The sequence below is a fragment of the Electrona antarctica genome (genome assembly GCF_951216825.1).
Source record: "Electrona antarctica genome assembly, chromosome: 11".
In the NCBI taxonomy this organism is placed as follows: Eukaryota; Metazoa; Chordata; class Actinopteri; order Myctophiformes; family Myctophidae; genus Electrona; species Electrona antarctica.
In genome coordinates, this window is record NC_136792.1 from 27,120,004 (window position 1) to 27,132,992 (window position 12,989).

The following is a 12,989-nucleotide window of genomic DNA, read 5'->3' on the forward strand; positions in this document are numbered from 1 at the left end:
TAAATATTTATATGAAATGAAATGAAATGAAATGATTACTATATTTACCCAGGGTATCTGGGCTAAGCTCAAGAACTTGTTTCCAGCCAGGCCCTGCTCATACATTTTATCGTAGTGGTTCAATGCCTTGTTCAAGGGCACTTCAGCGGTGGTAATTTTAACGTGTCGGACCGCTGATTCGAACTGGCGACCTTCCGGTATCAAGACCGCTCCGCAATCCGTTCGGCCACCGCTGCCACAAAAAAAAAAGTACAAAATAATACAATTGTTGATTATGACTCATGATGGTGACACCTGCCCAGTGCCCACTGCCCAGTTCTTCTCGGGGCCCAGTTCTACTGTAGGTGTGCCGCAGCACGTGCACTGCCATGTAGATTTAGCTCATATGCAGCAGCAGGCAGCAGGAGTGAGATGTCTACAAATCGTGTCCGAAACGTTCTACTCGAAACGCGTACGCGTTGGAACTTATGACACTTCTGACTTTCCGTAGACGCGGAAGTGTTGTTTCACAACGAGATTCGGGCTTGAACCGGCCGGCGTGACTTTGAACCACCCGTGTCGTGGGTTGTTGTATTGGATATTGTGTCGACAGACTCCATACACCGGTCACCGCCGATATGAGGATACTGAAAGCAGGACTAACTTTAGGAAAAACACACCTTCTCGCACCAGGAACCGTCACTCTCAAAAAGGTAACATTTTCCTATCAGAGACTGATCAGAGATTAGAGTAGCCCCATAATATGGGGGGAGAGGGCACATATTCCCTACACTCATTATGTAGCTACAGAATGAGCGTAGTGCTGAGGGAACATACTGGGGCTAAGATTAGAGATATCAGAACTGTTGTGGCCATGACACCAAACGCTATAAACAGTAGGCCTATACACAGTGCATTCATATCAAGAAACAGACCAAATACCTGGTGGATATTCACTGTAATGTGTCATTTGACAGGTGCTCATCAATACCTGTCGGACATGCTCATCCTCTGGCATCTTCCCCAACGAAAGGATCCGCAACATTGGCATCTCTGCCCACATTGACTCTGGGAAGACCACCTTGACTGAACGTGTACTCTATTACACTGGCAGGATATCTGAGATTCACGAAGTAAGCACCCGTATTCATTTGTTGTTGTGGTGTAAGGCTGTCAGGCTGTGTATACTCGTCACCTCTTGTCTTTCTCGTGCACACTGTAAAAGCCCTTTAATTCATCTTTGTAACGTTACAAATGAACACCAGACAAAGCGCTTGGCTCATCCCTTAATTCTGTGTTTTTGTAGGTGAAGGGGAAAGATGGTGTTGGGGCCACCATGGACTCCATGGAACTGGAGAGACAGAGAGGCATCACCATCCAGTCTGCTGCCACATACACTGTGTATAAAAACAATAACATCAACATAATTGACACACCAGGTAGGTTTTTAGTGCTATTTGTAAATCTAGAAAGCAAGTCCACCAAAACGATGCAGACCGTTTGTAGACTAAATAGTGGACAACATACAGTACTGTTAACTTACTGTACCTCTTTTTTTCTTAACTCAGGCCATGTTGACTTCACTATTGAGGTTGAGCGAGCTCTGCGTGTGCTGGACGGGGCAGTGCTGGTTTTGTGTGCAGTGGGAGGTGTCCAGTGTCAAACCATGACTGTTAATAGACAGATGAAACGCTATAATGTGCCCTTCCTCACATTCATCAACAAACTGGACCGCATGGGTGCCAACCCCGCCAGAGCACTGCAGCAATTTAGGTACAAAACAAATGGAAGGGACAATAGTACAGCATGTATCTCTCACATAATGTATTTAGCAGCGACCACAAAGGTAGTTAAGTATGATGGTTCATGCTCTACTGACAGTCAGTCAGTTTGTAAAGTGCTAGTTGCCGTTGATCCGGAAGTACGTACTTGTTGATTATTAAATTATATTTGTATATCACAAGAGGAGATGGAAAGAGAAACCAGAGAGATCAGATATGCAGGTACCAAATTCACAGACACACAGCTGAAAACATCTCTCTGGTCTTCAGATGTCTGGCCTGGCAGAGACAATAATGAAGTTTGTGTTTATTTCTTAGAGTGTGTGTGCGTGTGTGTGTGCGGAGATAATCTCGCAAACCGCTGCACCAGTCAGTGCCAAGTATGCACAGTGCCAATAGGTTACAGAAATACCTCCACTATATATTTTTCACATATTTTATGCTATTTTAAAAACATTTAGTTAAACGTTTGATGAAGTCAATGGGGCTCTGATCATACTGAAACCTTGCCACGTTATAGATGTGTCATAGACATGTGATAGAAGACTGACTACTTGCAGTGTGTCACAGGTCAGCCACCTGAAATGTATTTCAGTTATCTTTCTGTTTATTTCCTAATTCTCATTATGTTTGTGTTGGTCTCCTTCAGAACCAAACTGAAGCAAAACGCAGCCTTCGTGAACATTCCCATTGGGCTAGAGGGGAAAATGAGTGGTATCATTGACCTTATACAGGAGCAAAGCATATATTTTGAAGGACCTTTTGGGTAAGTGGTTTTGACAGGGTGACATTCAGTTTACTTATTATGGTACTCTTTATTTGTGTATGTTCAATATTAAATTAACCTTTTTGTAAACCGGCCACAGTAGTTAATGGATTTTGTTTTTAAATATCATATTATGTATCGTCCTCTACAGTCAGAATATCCGGTATGATGAGATTCCAGCTGAATTTCGATCTGAGGCTGCAGACAAGCGGCAGGAGCTGATAGAGTGTGTTGCAGATGCTGATGAAATCTTAGGGGAGATGTTCTTGGAGGAAAAGATTCCCACCATTGATGACATAAAGGTTTGTCTCTTCCTGTGTGTATTAGCAGATTACGTTTGCACGATTGAAAAAATAATCACAATGATTATTTAAATTTTCATATTTGTAAATTCGGCAGGGGCCAAAGTCTTTATCTCGATTAATTGTGCAGCCCTAGTCTTAAGCAAAATTATTTGACTATAGACTGACCATAATTTTTAGCTACATCTTCCTTTAAAAAAATAATCACATCTCACTTCCTTGCTCCGCAGGCCGCAATCCGCAGAGCCACAGTGCAGCGATTGTTCAGCCCAGTGCTGGTGGGCACAGCACTGAAGAATAAGGGGGTCCAACCTCTCTTGGATGCTGTACTGGACTACTTGCCCAACCCCGCAGAGGTCTCAAACTATGCCATCTTGAATAATGAGTGAGTGTACACACCAAAATCCTGAGCATTTAAGTCTGTGTAAAAAACAGTTCACGTTTTTATGTTCTATTACTTCTATAGTCTTAAGACCTTTTCACAAAAGGAGTGACACAATCCCTGCCTTCTCACTTGGAACTGCGAGGCTGCACTGCACTTAATAGACAAAACGTGTCACATAGAAAAAGGCTCAACACATTTCAACTCATGTCACTGTTGGCTGTGTGCGTCAAACGAGCATGAACGCTAAAGTTTCAATGGAGTACGCCTGCTTGTCACTCCACCTATCAGATTGCCCGCACCTCCCTACCTCTGTACCTACCCTCTCGCCTCTCGTGAAAATGAATTACTAGACACGTCTGTTGCTTACTGTGTGGAAAGGGCTTTAGAGTTAAGTTGATACATTAGCAATGTAGCAAAAATAAAACAATTTCTAAACTTTATTTTAAAAGGGGTAATTCAAACACTGATATGACATTTCCATGTTTTCATTATTGTGTATTGTTTGTGACAAATACACAAAGGCTTTTGTGATATATTTCATTTTTGTGTGCTGATTTCAATGGATCTAATCTAATCTAATCAGGGATTCCAGTGAAACCTCTAAGATTGTCATGGACCCTGCGAGAGACGACTTGCAGCCTTTTGTTGGTCTGGCCTTCAAATTGGAGGTGAGAGATGCTATTTGAGAACTAAGAGCATGTACATCTTCAGAATTCACTAATTGTTAGGGTTACGGTTCCTGAGATTGGCGGTCACCTCCTGTCTTTTATCTCCACTAGGCAGGGAGGTTTGGTCAGCTGACATACGTGCGGGTGTACCAAGGCTGTCTGAAAAAGTCTGAGTACATCTACAACACACGCACAGGCAAGAGAGTGCGAGTACCGAGGCTAGTGCGTCTCCATGCTGACCAGTTGCAGGTCAGGACGATATACATATTAAACACACAGCCTGTGTCAACGGTCACGGTCACTGTCTCAGTAATTTATGCATGGAGTGACTTGCAAAATGATGGTGAAAATAAAAATTACACACGTGTTCCTAATTTTGTTTTTAGCATCCACAAGACGTGAAACAATGAAGAAATTAAATTAAATCAGATCAACTTAACATCTTTTGTTGCAGTTTCTAAGATACAGTCAAACTTATTATATCCTTTTCTGTCCACTCCTACCTACCTCCTTTTCCCACCTATATTGTGTCAGGATGTTGATCAGGTGTATGCAGGAGATATTTGTGCTCTGTTTGGGATCGACTGTGCAAGTGGTGACACTTTCACATTCAAGAACAGTACCAACCTCTCTATGGTGAGTGATAGTAATTGCTCCACGGGGTATCCATTGTCTAGAATGTGGGGATTTATGTCATTTCTGTCTTCAAAGTAGGGCTGTGGCTATATATCGATACAGCTGGGTATCGCAATTCTACCTCATATCATATAGTATCAATGAATTGACACTTATATCGATATTTTGTCCTTTTTCTTTAAGTGCGCCTTTACGTTGTTTACTTTGTATTTTAAGGGCATTGCATTATGCATGTGGAAGCATAAACACTTGCTGTGCCACATAGCATGTTTTTGTCTCCATCAGGCCGAAGGCATGGGCAGACCGTGTGTGTGCGTCCGTCCGTCCGTCTGTTACCAGCTAATCTCCGGCAGCGTTAACCCGGTCGATGCCAAATTTTGCGCACCCACACTCCCTGGATGCCAACGATAAACCTCTGCCCCAAATTTTCCAGAATGGCCTGTTATAGCGCCACCAGGAGGCTGACTTTTGTAAAACACATTTCTTTATATATTACTCCTCCAGATTTTGTCAAAATCCCGCAAATCATTACACAGCATCTCTATAGTCATTAAAGGGACACTTCACCCTTTTTGCAAAAAAATATATGTTAATGACGTTTAGAAGATTTAGAACACTTTCCTGGGGGGGTCTTTGTGTGTTTTTAGATATTTTAGATTGTAGCAGTAAGCCCAGTGTCTCTGATGTAATGGACACTGGGCTCACTTACTTCCTGGACTACATGTTGTCTCAGTAAGACAGCCCTTTCCCTATCCACAAGGAGGAGCAGTGCACCAATGCATTATAGGAATTGTAGTCCAGGAAGGAAGTGAGCCCAGTGTCGATGACATCAGAGACACTGGGCTCACTGCTCAAATCCAAAATATCTAAAACCACATATTACACACACACACAGACCCCCAGGAAAGTGTTCTAAATCTTCTAAACGACATTAACATATATTCTTTTGCAAAAAGGGTGAAGTGTCCCTAAAGTCATGTGTTCAAAACGGATCTGTCCGATATTTCATATTCCATCCTAATTGGCTATCATTGGCTTTCAAAGTTTGCAGGATTGGCCCGTTTTGAACAAAAAGCCTCAAATCATGAACGCAGTGTGCAATTTTCATGAAATCTTTCACAGACTTTCCTACTAGGCTGGCAGAGTTTTGTAAAACACATTTTTGGAACAAAATGCCTCAAATCATCCAATTGCCATCCAAGGCAAGAACAAATGGCACCCTTTTCACATTGGCCTATTATAGCGGAGGAGGCCACAACCAGGAGGACACAACCTGACCTGGCCTGGTGGAGACCCGAGGGGCACTTTATCTAGTTTTATATTTAAACAAACTATTTTTGTACATTGACTAAACTGATTGTGTTTATTACCATAGATTTAGTATTGTGGTCTGAACTGTCTACTAGCATTCTCTTATGACAGTTATCATTTTATATTGAACAAAGTAAAACTGACATGTGGCTGTCCTACAGGAATCCATTCACATACCAGAAGCTGTCATTTCAATGTCTATGAAACCTGGAAATAAGGTAAAACATAATACACACTATTCTCCCCATATGATTGTTTAAGGCTACATAATATCTGAAGTTTGCACTGAGCCTCTTTCCTTCACTCATACTCTCATCCAGAATGACTTGGATAAATTCTCCAAAGGCATCAACCGCTTCACAAGAGAAGACCCAACATTCAGAGTTCATTTTGACACAGAGAGCAAAGAAACCATTATCTCAGGCATGGGAGAGCTGCATCTAGAGATCTACTCTCAGGTACAAACAATGTGAAAATGTTCTCTCATGTAGGATAGACAAATTGTGTATTATACCTTAGTAACTAGTTAGTAACTGACTTTTGTCTTAATCTAGAGGATGGAAAGGGAATACAACTGCCCCTGTGTGATGGGAAAGCCCAAGGTAGCTTTCAGAGAAACTGTCACCAGCACTGTACCGTAAGTATTGAACTCATCAAAAAATGCAGTGTACAGTTTAAACTGAGATGGTGCTTTTTAATGAACTGTAACAGTGTAATCTAAGGATATCAGATGAATTTATAATTTTGATAAGGTAAAAAGGTGTTTTCAGTGTTGCAAACTGCATACCATTTGGAGTGACTCTATATTATACATGTTTACATTTTAATCCAGTAGCTTAATACATGAAGTGCTGCAGGATCTGGGTAGAGGCTATAGGTAGAGGTGTGTGGATTTTCCTATAGCATTGTAGGCACTACACATTCATGGCACTTGGGCAGTTGTTCCGTCTGCAGGACGTTGACTCCCTCTGCTGGAGCCCAAGTGACGAGCATCTTCCAGTGGATAATCTCCTGCAACATTACATAGATGGCAAATGGAAATATTCTGAGATCTGCTCCATCAGTGTTTGTGCTGAAAATGGGACCTGTTTGTTTTGATAGTTACCTGGGAAATCATCTCATGCAGCAGAATATGATAGTTAAACCTCAAATGATTGTTCTCGGTTTCCTGTAATGATGGAAATGGGTCAGCTTTATCAGTTACCCCTAGGCCTACTATTTAACATGATTCCAATGTTAATCAACATCATCCCATGAATTGGCTACATATGTAGAGAAATCTATGCAGAGAAAGACAAAATTAGTTACTGCTACAATACTGCAGTATAATCAGCTGCAGCTTAATCCTGTGTCCCCCTAGCCCCGTTTGGAACCTCACCCTCCGCTATTAGCTCGATAAGAGGTTCCGTGATGGGATATCCATAGAGCCCGTCCAAGCGCAGTGTAGAAAATCCTTTTTGCAGTATCCAAAAAGTAAAAGGTATTTCCTGATACAACAGATGATAGAATTTTAGTGCCCACCGGCCGCCCAGTAAAGATTTGAGCGAGGGTTTTCTACTACACCTGCTCATGGACGGGCTCTGACCATTTCTACCTATGCAGGGATATCCAGACACCGAACCTCTTCTTGGAGCTAATGGCGGAGGGTGAGGTTCCAAACGGGGCTAGTGTCCTCCGCCCCTCAGTGGGGAAAAACTCACCAGCTGTGTGACATTGGCCACCTGAGCCATGTTGTAGAGAGTGTTCTCAGTGGATTCGTTCAGCATCACAAAACTGGCAGCCACACCCCCCAATTGCCAGAAAGGCTTCATGCTATTGTCAATGTGACCATAGCTATCTGAAATCAGAAAGTCAACATGACAGATAATTATAGTCAATCCTCTTGTATGAATTGTGATTGCTTTGCTATAGATGTTGTCGTCTTTTACATACCGGGTAAATTATTTGTTGACAACTGACTGGTCTTGTATTGTTCGTACAAGGCCTCCTCTTGAGCTGTGGTGTTGATTTTTAAAAGGGCCTCACACGAGGCATTGACCTGCGGTGCACTTTTAACCTCTTCTCCTGGAAATACCACCTCTGCAGAACAATGTTCTTTTGTCTGCATGACAAGGTGGGAGAGGCAGAGAATGAGTATAAAAAGATCAAGGCGGGGCAAAGCAAGAAGTGGAGATTTAAGTGTTGTCATGTAACCATGGTAGCTAGACGGTAAATGTCTCAACTGAATGCAGCCTAATGTAAGCTGCAATACATCTTGCCAGCAAAAGTGCTTGTTCTGTCTAAAATGGCAGAATATTCAACTGCGTGTTATAATCCACAGTACTCGGTCATACCCAAGGGTTTATCAGTCAAAAGTTTATATGCAGTGTTGCCAAGTTGTATTATATAATATACAAATTAAAAATATGACCATTAAACTCCATGGATGGGGCCATTACACCTAGTGCAAAGGTAAAGTGTGATAATGAAGCCAATCTTACATTGCTGATCATCTCCTGAACTGAGATCTCTAGTTGATACTTCTTCCCACTCTCTACGTCCTGACAAAGAAAGAACATAAAATAATCAGACAGTTGTCAGGACTAAGCTTTCTAATATCTTAATAATTAGTTTATTTAGATCAAACTAAGTCAGCCTTATGACATAATATAAGCCGTACCTCTGATTTGGCACTGTAAACTTGTTGCAATCCAACCCACCGGTAAGGTGAGCCATAGAGGGTATTGAGGTAGTGTCGAACCACATGGGCTGCCCTCTGGGCAGGGAAGTGATCGGGAATCAACTCTACAGTTGCCATAACATCTTCAACCGTGTCCAACAATTCTACTGCCACTTCCTCCTGTTCTCAGAGAGAAAAAGGGAAAATATTGAAAGGGGAGATCGGCATGAGAGCATGAATAAACATGAGGGAGGGAGGAGGAGGGGGGGGGGTGTGGCAGAGGACTTTGAACTCCTGGCGTGGACGAGGGCTGTGTCTCGGGTCCTTATTATCCTCGGTCCTTGCTCCTCTATCCTCACTCTTACAAGCTTATGTAAATAAGGAAAGGAAACCTACAGTATGGTGGTAGATATTTAGCAAAATTGGAGAGTATAGATTTGATTTGAGCACTCTCACTGAAATTCTAACCTGTAATCCACACGTGTAATCTGAATTTGAAGTAACGGAAAGGAAAAAAGTGAAGTCACAGAAGAAAGTAGCATGGTGAGGATAGAGGAGCTAGAACAGAGCAGAATACGGACTTGAGAGACACAGCCAAAGTAGAGGCTCACATGCTTTTCTAGTTCAAGAGGAATGGTTGTAACAGGAAATCATAGTGTGTGAGCTTTACTTACCAGATGGGGAAAGAAAAGTACAGGCCAAGGAAAAACAATGTGAGAAGGCTGATAATGTGAAAGATAGTGACTATAAGGAGGATCTTGCCTATGAATGGAAAGATCAGATCCCTTGTCAGATCTGCTAGAAATACTCAGTCAGTCCAACTTCCTGGTAGGTAATGACCACCCCCTTCTTAAAGAGACAGGTTCCTGGTAGGCAATGACTGCCCCCTTATTAAAGAGACAGATGTACTTTTCTTCCTTTATGTAATTGTCATATTTGCGGGTTGGGAAGAAATGCCTGGGGTGGCATTAATTTATTAACTTGATAGCAAAATGGCTGCCGTGTGAATATGGTCAATTTGAATGTGACACAATTGCCAGTGGGGCCTACAACTATTTTATATTCTATTTATATTGTTCATGCTGCAACTTAGAATATCTTATTCTGTTAGGATGGAAGTAAATTCAGACTCTTGCCTTTAGGTTTGACTTCACCCATAAGAAGCAGTCTGGAGGTTCTGGCCAATATGGTAAAGTGATTGGATTTCTAGAGCCCCTGGAGCCAGAACACTACACCAAGCTGGAGTTTGAGGACCAGACTATTGGCACCAATATCCCCAAGCAGTTTGTGCCAGCTGTTGAGAAGGTACTATATATGCAATTGCTAACTCTTCCGCTTAAATAGTCACATAGGGGGACTTCTGAACATTGTTATTTGAATACCACAGAACAGATATGAGCAATGCATTTTGAGTACTTATGTTGTTTAAGTTTTAAGTCCTCCCTCATCCACGTCTCTCTTCTATTCGCCACCAGGGATTCAAGGACACTTGCGAGAAAGGACCTCTGAGTGGACACAAGATCTCAGGCCTCAAGTTTGTGTTGGAGGATGGAGCGAGTCACATGGTTGACTCCAATGAGCTCTCCTTCATCCGTGCAGGGGAGGGCGCGTTAAAGCAAGGTGAGGGTCCTGCTCACATCACAAATGGCTCCACAGAGCTTACTTTTTGTTTGTTTTTGTTTACTTAAATGGTTTTCAGTGTTTCCAAGATATTGTGCTGATGTATAAGTTTGTCTCTCTCTTTGTTTTTTTGTCCTACAGCCATGGAAAAGGCAAACGCCATCATAATAGAACCGATCATGTCTGTAGAAATTGTAGCACCCCAGGAGTTTCAGGGAACTGTAATTGCCGGTGCTAACCGGCGCCATGGTGTTATCACAGGACAGGATGGGGCAGAAGGATACTTTACATTATATGTAGATGTGAGTACAGTCGTTTATAGTCTCTTAACGCTTATAGTACATTATTTCCCCTCTTAGCACATTATCTGACTGGTATAACTTTATTTTGCTCCCTACAGATTCCTCTGAATGACATGTTTGGTTACTCCACTGAGCTGCGCTCTTCTACAGAAGTAAGGAAAAGCTGAAATGAGCTGATATCAGTCTTGTACAGTCTGTATTATATTAAGTATAATTAAGTAATAACTAATAACTTCCTGATTCTCCGCCTCCAGGGAAAGGGAGAGTACACCATGGACTTTAGCAGATATCAGCCTTGCCTCCCATACACACAAGAGGATCTCATCCATAAATACCTGGAGTCTACAGGACAGTTACCAGTTACCAAGAAGAACAAGTTTAAGAACTGAAAACTGTAACCCAACAATATACTGGACTATGACATGAACAACCCCCACCCTAAGCATCCAAACATCAATTAGTCTGAAGTTAACGCTTTCTGTGCCATGTTTTTTCACCTACCATTGAAAATCACAGAATATTTTGCGTCGCTTCATTCCGCGCACGGGTACCCCTAATGACATGCACGGTTGTACTATAATCTGACAATAATCATGGTCCATACGCGTCAATCCGTTTTAATGATATATGTGATTGAGAGCCTTCTCTGCGCACATTGGATGCATTGTAGTGGTGTTTTCTACTGGCTCCTACGCGCGTGCAAGACCATATTTTTTTTTATGGTCACGTGATCAACGATTTCCAAAGTGTTGGGAAGGATCACGAGAATCATCTAAACCATGGATGACCCATAGGTTAGCGAAGCGCCCTCCCGTGGAAAACATGTAAAACACATCAAGGTCACAGAATGCAAAGCTAAAAAGATAATTCAAAATGCTTTCAAAACGAGTCAGATCTTGTATTGTAAATACTTGTATTGCTTCCCTACATATTGTTAGATTCTTATGAAAATGTGTGTTTATTATAATTGTATCCCCATTTGGCCTCTGCTTTCTGCAGCCAGTACCCTTATCTCCATCCACGCCCACTGTTTATGGGCTGTTGGGGCGTTGTCTAATTTGTGAGATTCATCATTCAGCACACCTGGGTAAGAACAGATTTGGATGTTAAGAACAGATTGAGTCCCAGGTAGGCTTTTCTTATTTTTAACAGACAGTTAAGAGAAAATACAAGAGAAATTTAAGATAACATTGCTGAATGAGGCCCAATGAATATCTGAAACAATCTGTTTGGACGAGCAGTTGCTAGATTTGTACTATGTACAGACTGTTCTTGATGTACAGATCTCAGAATAAATTTTACCCCTTTATTTGGACTATTCCTCTGAAACATTCCTCTGAAATACTTGGCATATGTCCCCTGGTTGGGGGGGTCAAAAAGACACCAGGAATTAAGGTAATCAAAAGATATTGAGAGTAGGGCTGGGCAAAATCGAATATCAATATCTTTCACCAAATATCTCTTATCAATATTGCAACTATAATATTATATTGAGACGATACATTTTCTTTCAAATCTGCCAAAAATAGCAGCTCTACAAGCTCACGACATATCTACAATGCGGCTTAAGCATTAATACCAGGAAAAGACAACTTATTCTCACGATATTACAATATTCGAAATAGTCTTATCACAATACAAGTTCAATTCCAACCTTGGTTAAGCGTCTCAAAATGGCATCACCCAGATAAGCCAACCGAGCTAGTTCCTTACCCCATTAGAGGTCTGATTTCCCTCTCCTGCTGTGTTTGGAACACTGTTTGGGTGGGCTGACAAGTCCACTGAGCTTGATCCAGGAGTGACTGTTACAACAGGGCTCCCATTGACCACATTCAACAAGGTCAGAACAACAAGGATCTTCAAAGTCATAATCCGCACTGTCAAGTTTTTGTAGGTACAAGAATTTGTAGGTACACAGAAAATGCCCAACGCCACAGAGTAGGGGAGAGGCTGGAGTTTTCTGTGTGCAGGCAGGGAAATGAGCCTTAATCTAGTGTAGTTATGCAAGAGGGAAGGGGAAAGAAGAAGCTGTCCAGACCCAGCTGCCATCAGTCTGTTTAGATAGCAGGAAAACTAAACAAAGTGCTGCATTAAGTGCGTTTTATCTGGTTCTGGACAATGTGATGTATTCTCAAACTTTGCTCAGCTAGCTGTCAACTCCTTCATTAAAATTGACTGCAACAGACTAGGCCTGAAACTGTTTAGGGTTCTGATTAAATAGGTGTGGGTAACATGTTCACTTGATTGGATGCAGCTGAGCTTATCATTGAGCTCGGTAAAAGATAGAATTTTGATTTGACCTTGTGGTTGGTATAAGTGAAGAATCTGAAATGATTGTAGAAAATGGTCTTGGAAAACGACATGGCTGGATGAAGTAAGTTATATAATGTCAGATATGAATCATGTTCATATGACAACATCAAATCATCACAACAAATTGTTTCCATGTGGAGTAATAGACCTGAAACCCACATCTAGAAATTAGTATAATCTGCTTTCACTTTAACACATGTATAGATAAATCTCACAGCCCTCTTTGAGCTCAAGACAAAATGTACAGGTATTAAACAAAACTTTATT

General features: G+C 41.7%; 2 protein-coding genes across 2 annotated transcripts; one reads left to right on the forward strand and one right to left on the reverse strand.

Annotated features, from left to right (window-relative positions):
• The first annotated feature begins 463 nt into the window (after window positions 1-463).
• LOC306932557 (elongation factor G, mitochondrial-like) lies at window positions 464-11,727 on the forward strand. The gene is made up of 18 exons (XM_079514391.1): window positions 464-692; window positions 957-1,112; window positions 1,286-1,418; window positions 1,548-1,752; window positions 2,410-2,526; window positions 2,678-2,828; window positions 3,059-3,213; window positions 3,797-3,881; window positions 3,993-4,130; window positions 4,416-4,517; window positions 5,990-6,046; window positions 6,149-6,286; window positions 6,383-6,465; window positions 9,630-9,792; window positions 9,963-10,107; window positions 10,249-10,409; window positions 10,508-10,561; window positions 10,664-11,727. Exons 1-18 carry the CDS (start codon window positions 618-620, stop codon window positions 10,796-10,798), a joined length of 2,253 nt encoding a protein of 750 aa, XP_079370517.1. The 5' UTR covers window positions 464-617; the 3' UTR covers window positions 10,799-11,727.
• Window positions 6,497-12,613, reverse strand: lxn (latexin). The gene is made up of 7 exons (XM_079514392.1): window positions 12,123-12,613; window positions 8,488-8,667; window positions 8,309-8,368; window positions 7,761-7,929; window positions 7,529-7,665; window positions 6,934-6,996; window positions 6,497-6,839 (listed from the first exon to the last, which is right to left on the reverse strand). Exons 1-7 carry the CDS (start codon window positions 12,456-12,458, stop codon window positions 6,726-6,728), a joined length of 1,059 nt encoding a protein of 352 aa, XP_079370518.1. The 5' UTR covers window positions 12,459-12,613; the 3' UTR covers window positions 6,497-6,725.
• Window positions 12,614-12,989: the final 376 nt, after the last annotated feature.

What these genes read in the sequence shown, in the direction of transcription:
- lxn (XM_079514392.1), bottom strand. Translation starts at nt 12,458, where the DNA reads ATGGCAGCTGGGTCTGGACAGCTTCTTCTTTCCCCTTCCCTCTTGCAT. An exon ending in GAAATCAGACCTCTAATGGG is followed by an intron (nt 8,668 to 12,122) that starts GTAAGGAACTAG and finishes CTCTGAGAACAG; the next exon opens with GAGGAAGTGGCAGTAGAATT. An exon ending in TTCAGGAGATGATCAGCAAT is followed by an intron (nt 7,930 to 8,308) that starts GTAAGATTGGCT and finishes CTTGTCATGCAG; the next exon opens with ACAAAAGAACATTGTTCTGC.
- LOC306932557 (XM_079514391.1), top strand. Translation starts at nt 618, where the DNA reads ATGAGGATACTGAAAGCAGGACTAACTTTAGGAAAAACACACCTTCTC. An exon ending in TCCATGCTGACCAGTTGCAG is followed by an intron (nt 4,131 to 4,415) that starts GTCAGGACGATA and finishes ATATTGTGTCAG; the next exon opens with GATGTTGATCAGGTGTATGC. An exon ending in ACTGTCACCAGCACTGTACC is followed by an intron (nt 6,466 to 9,629) that starts GTAAGTATTGAA and finishes TCTTGCCTTTAG; the next exon opens with GTTTGACTTCACCCATAAGA.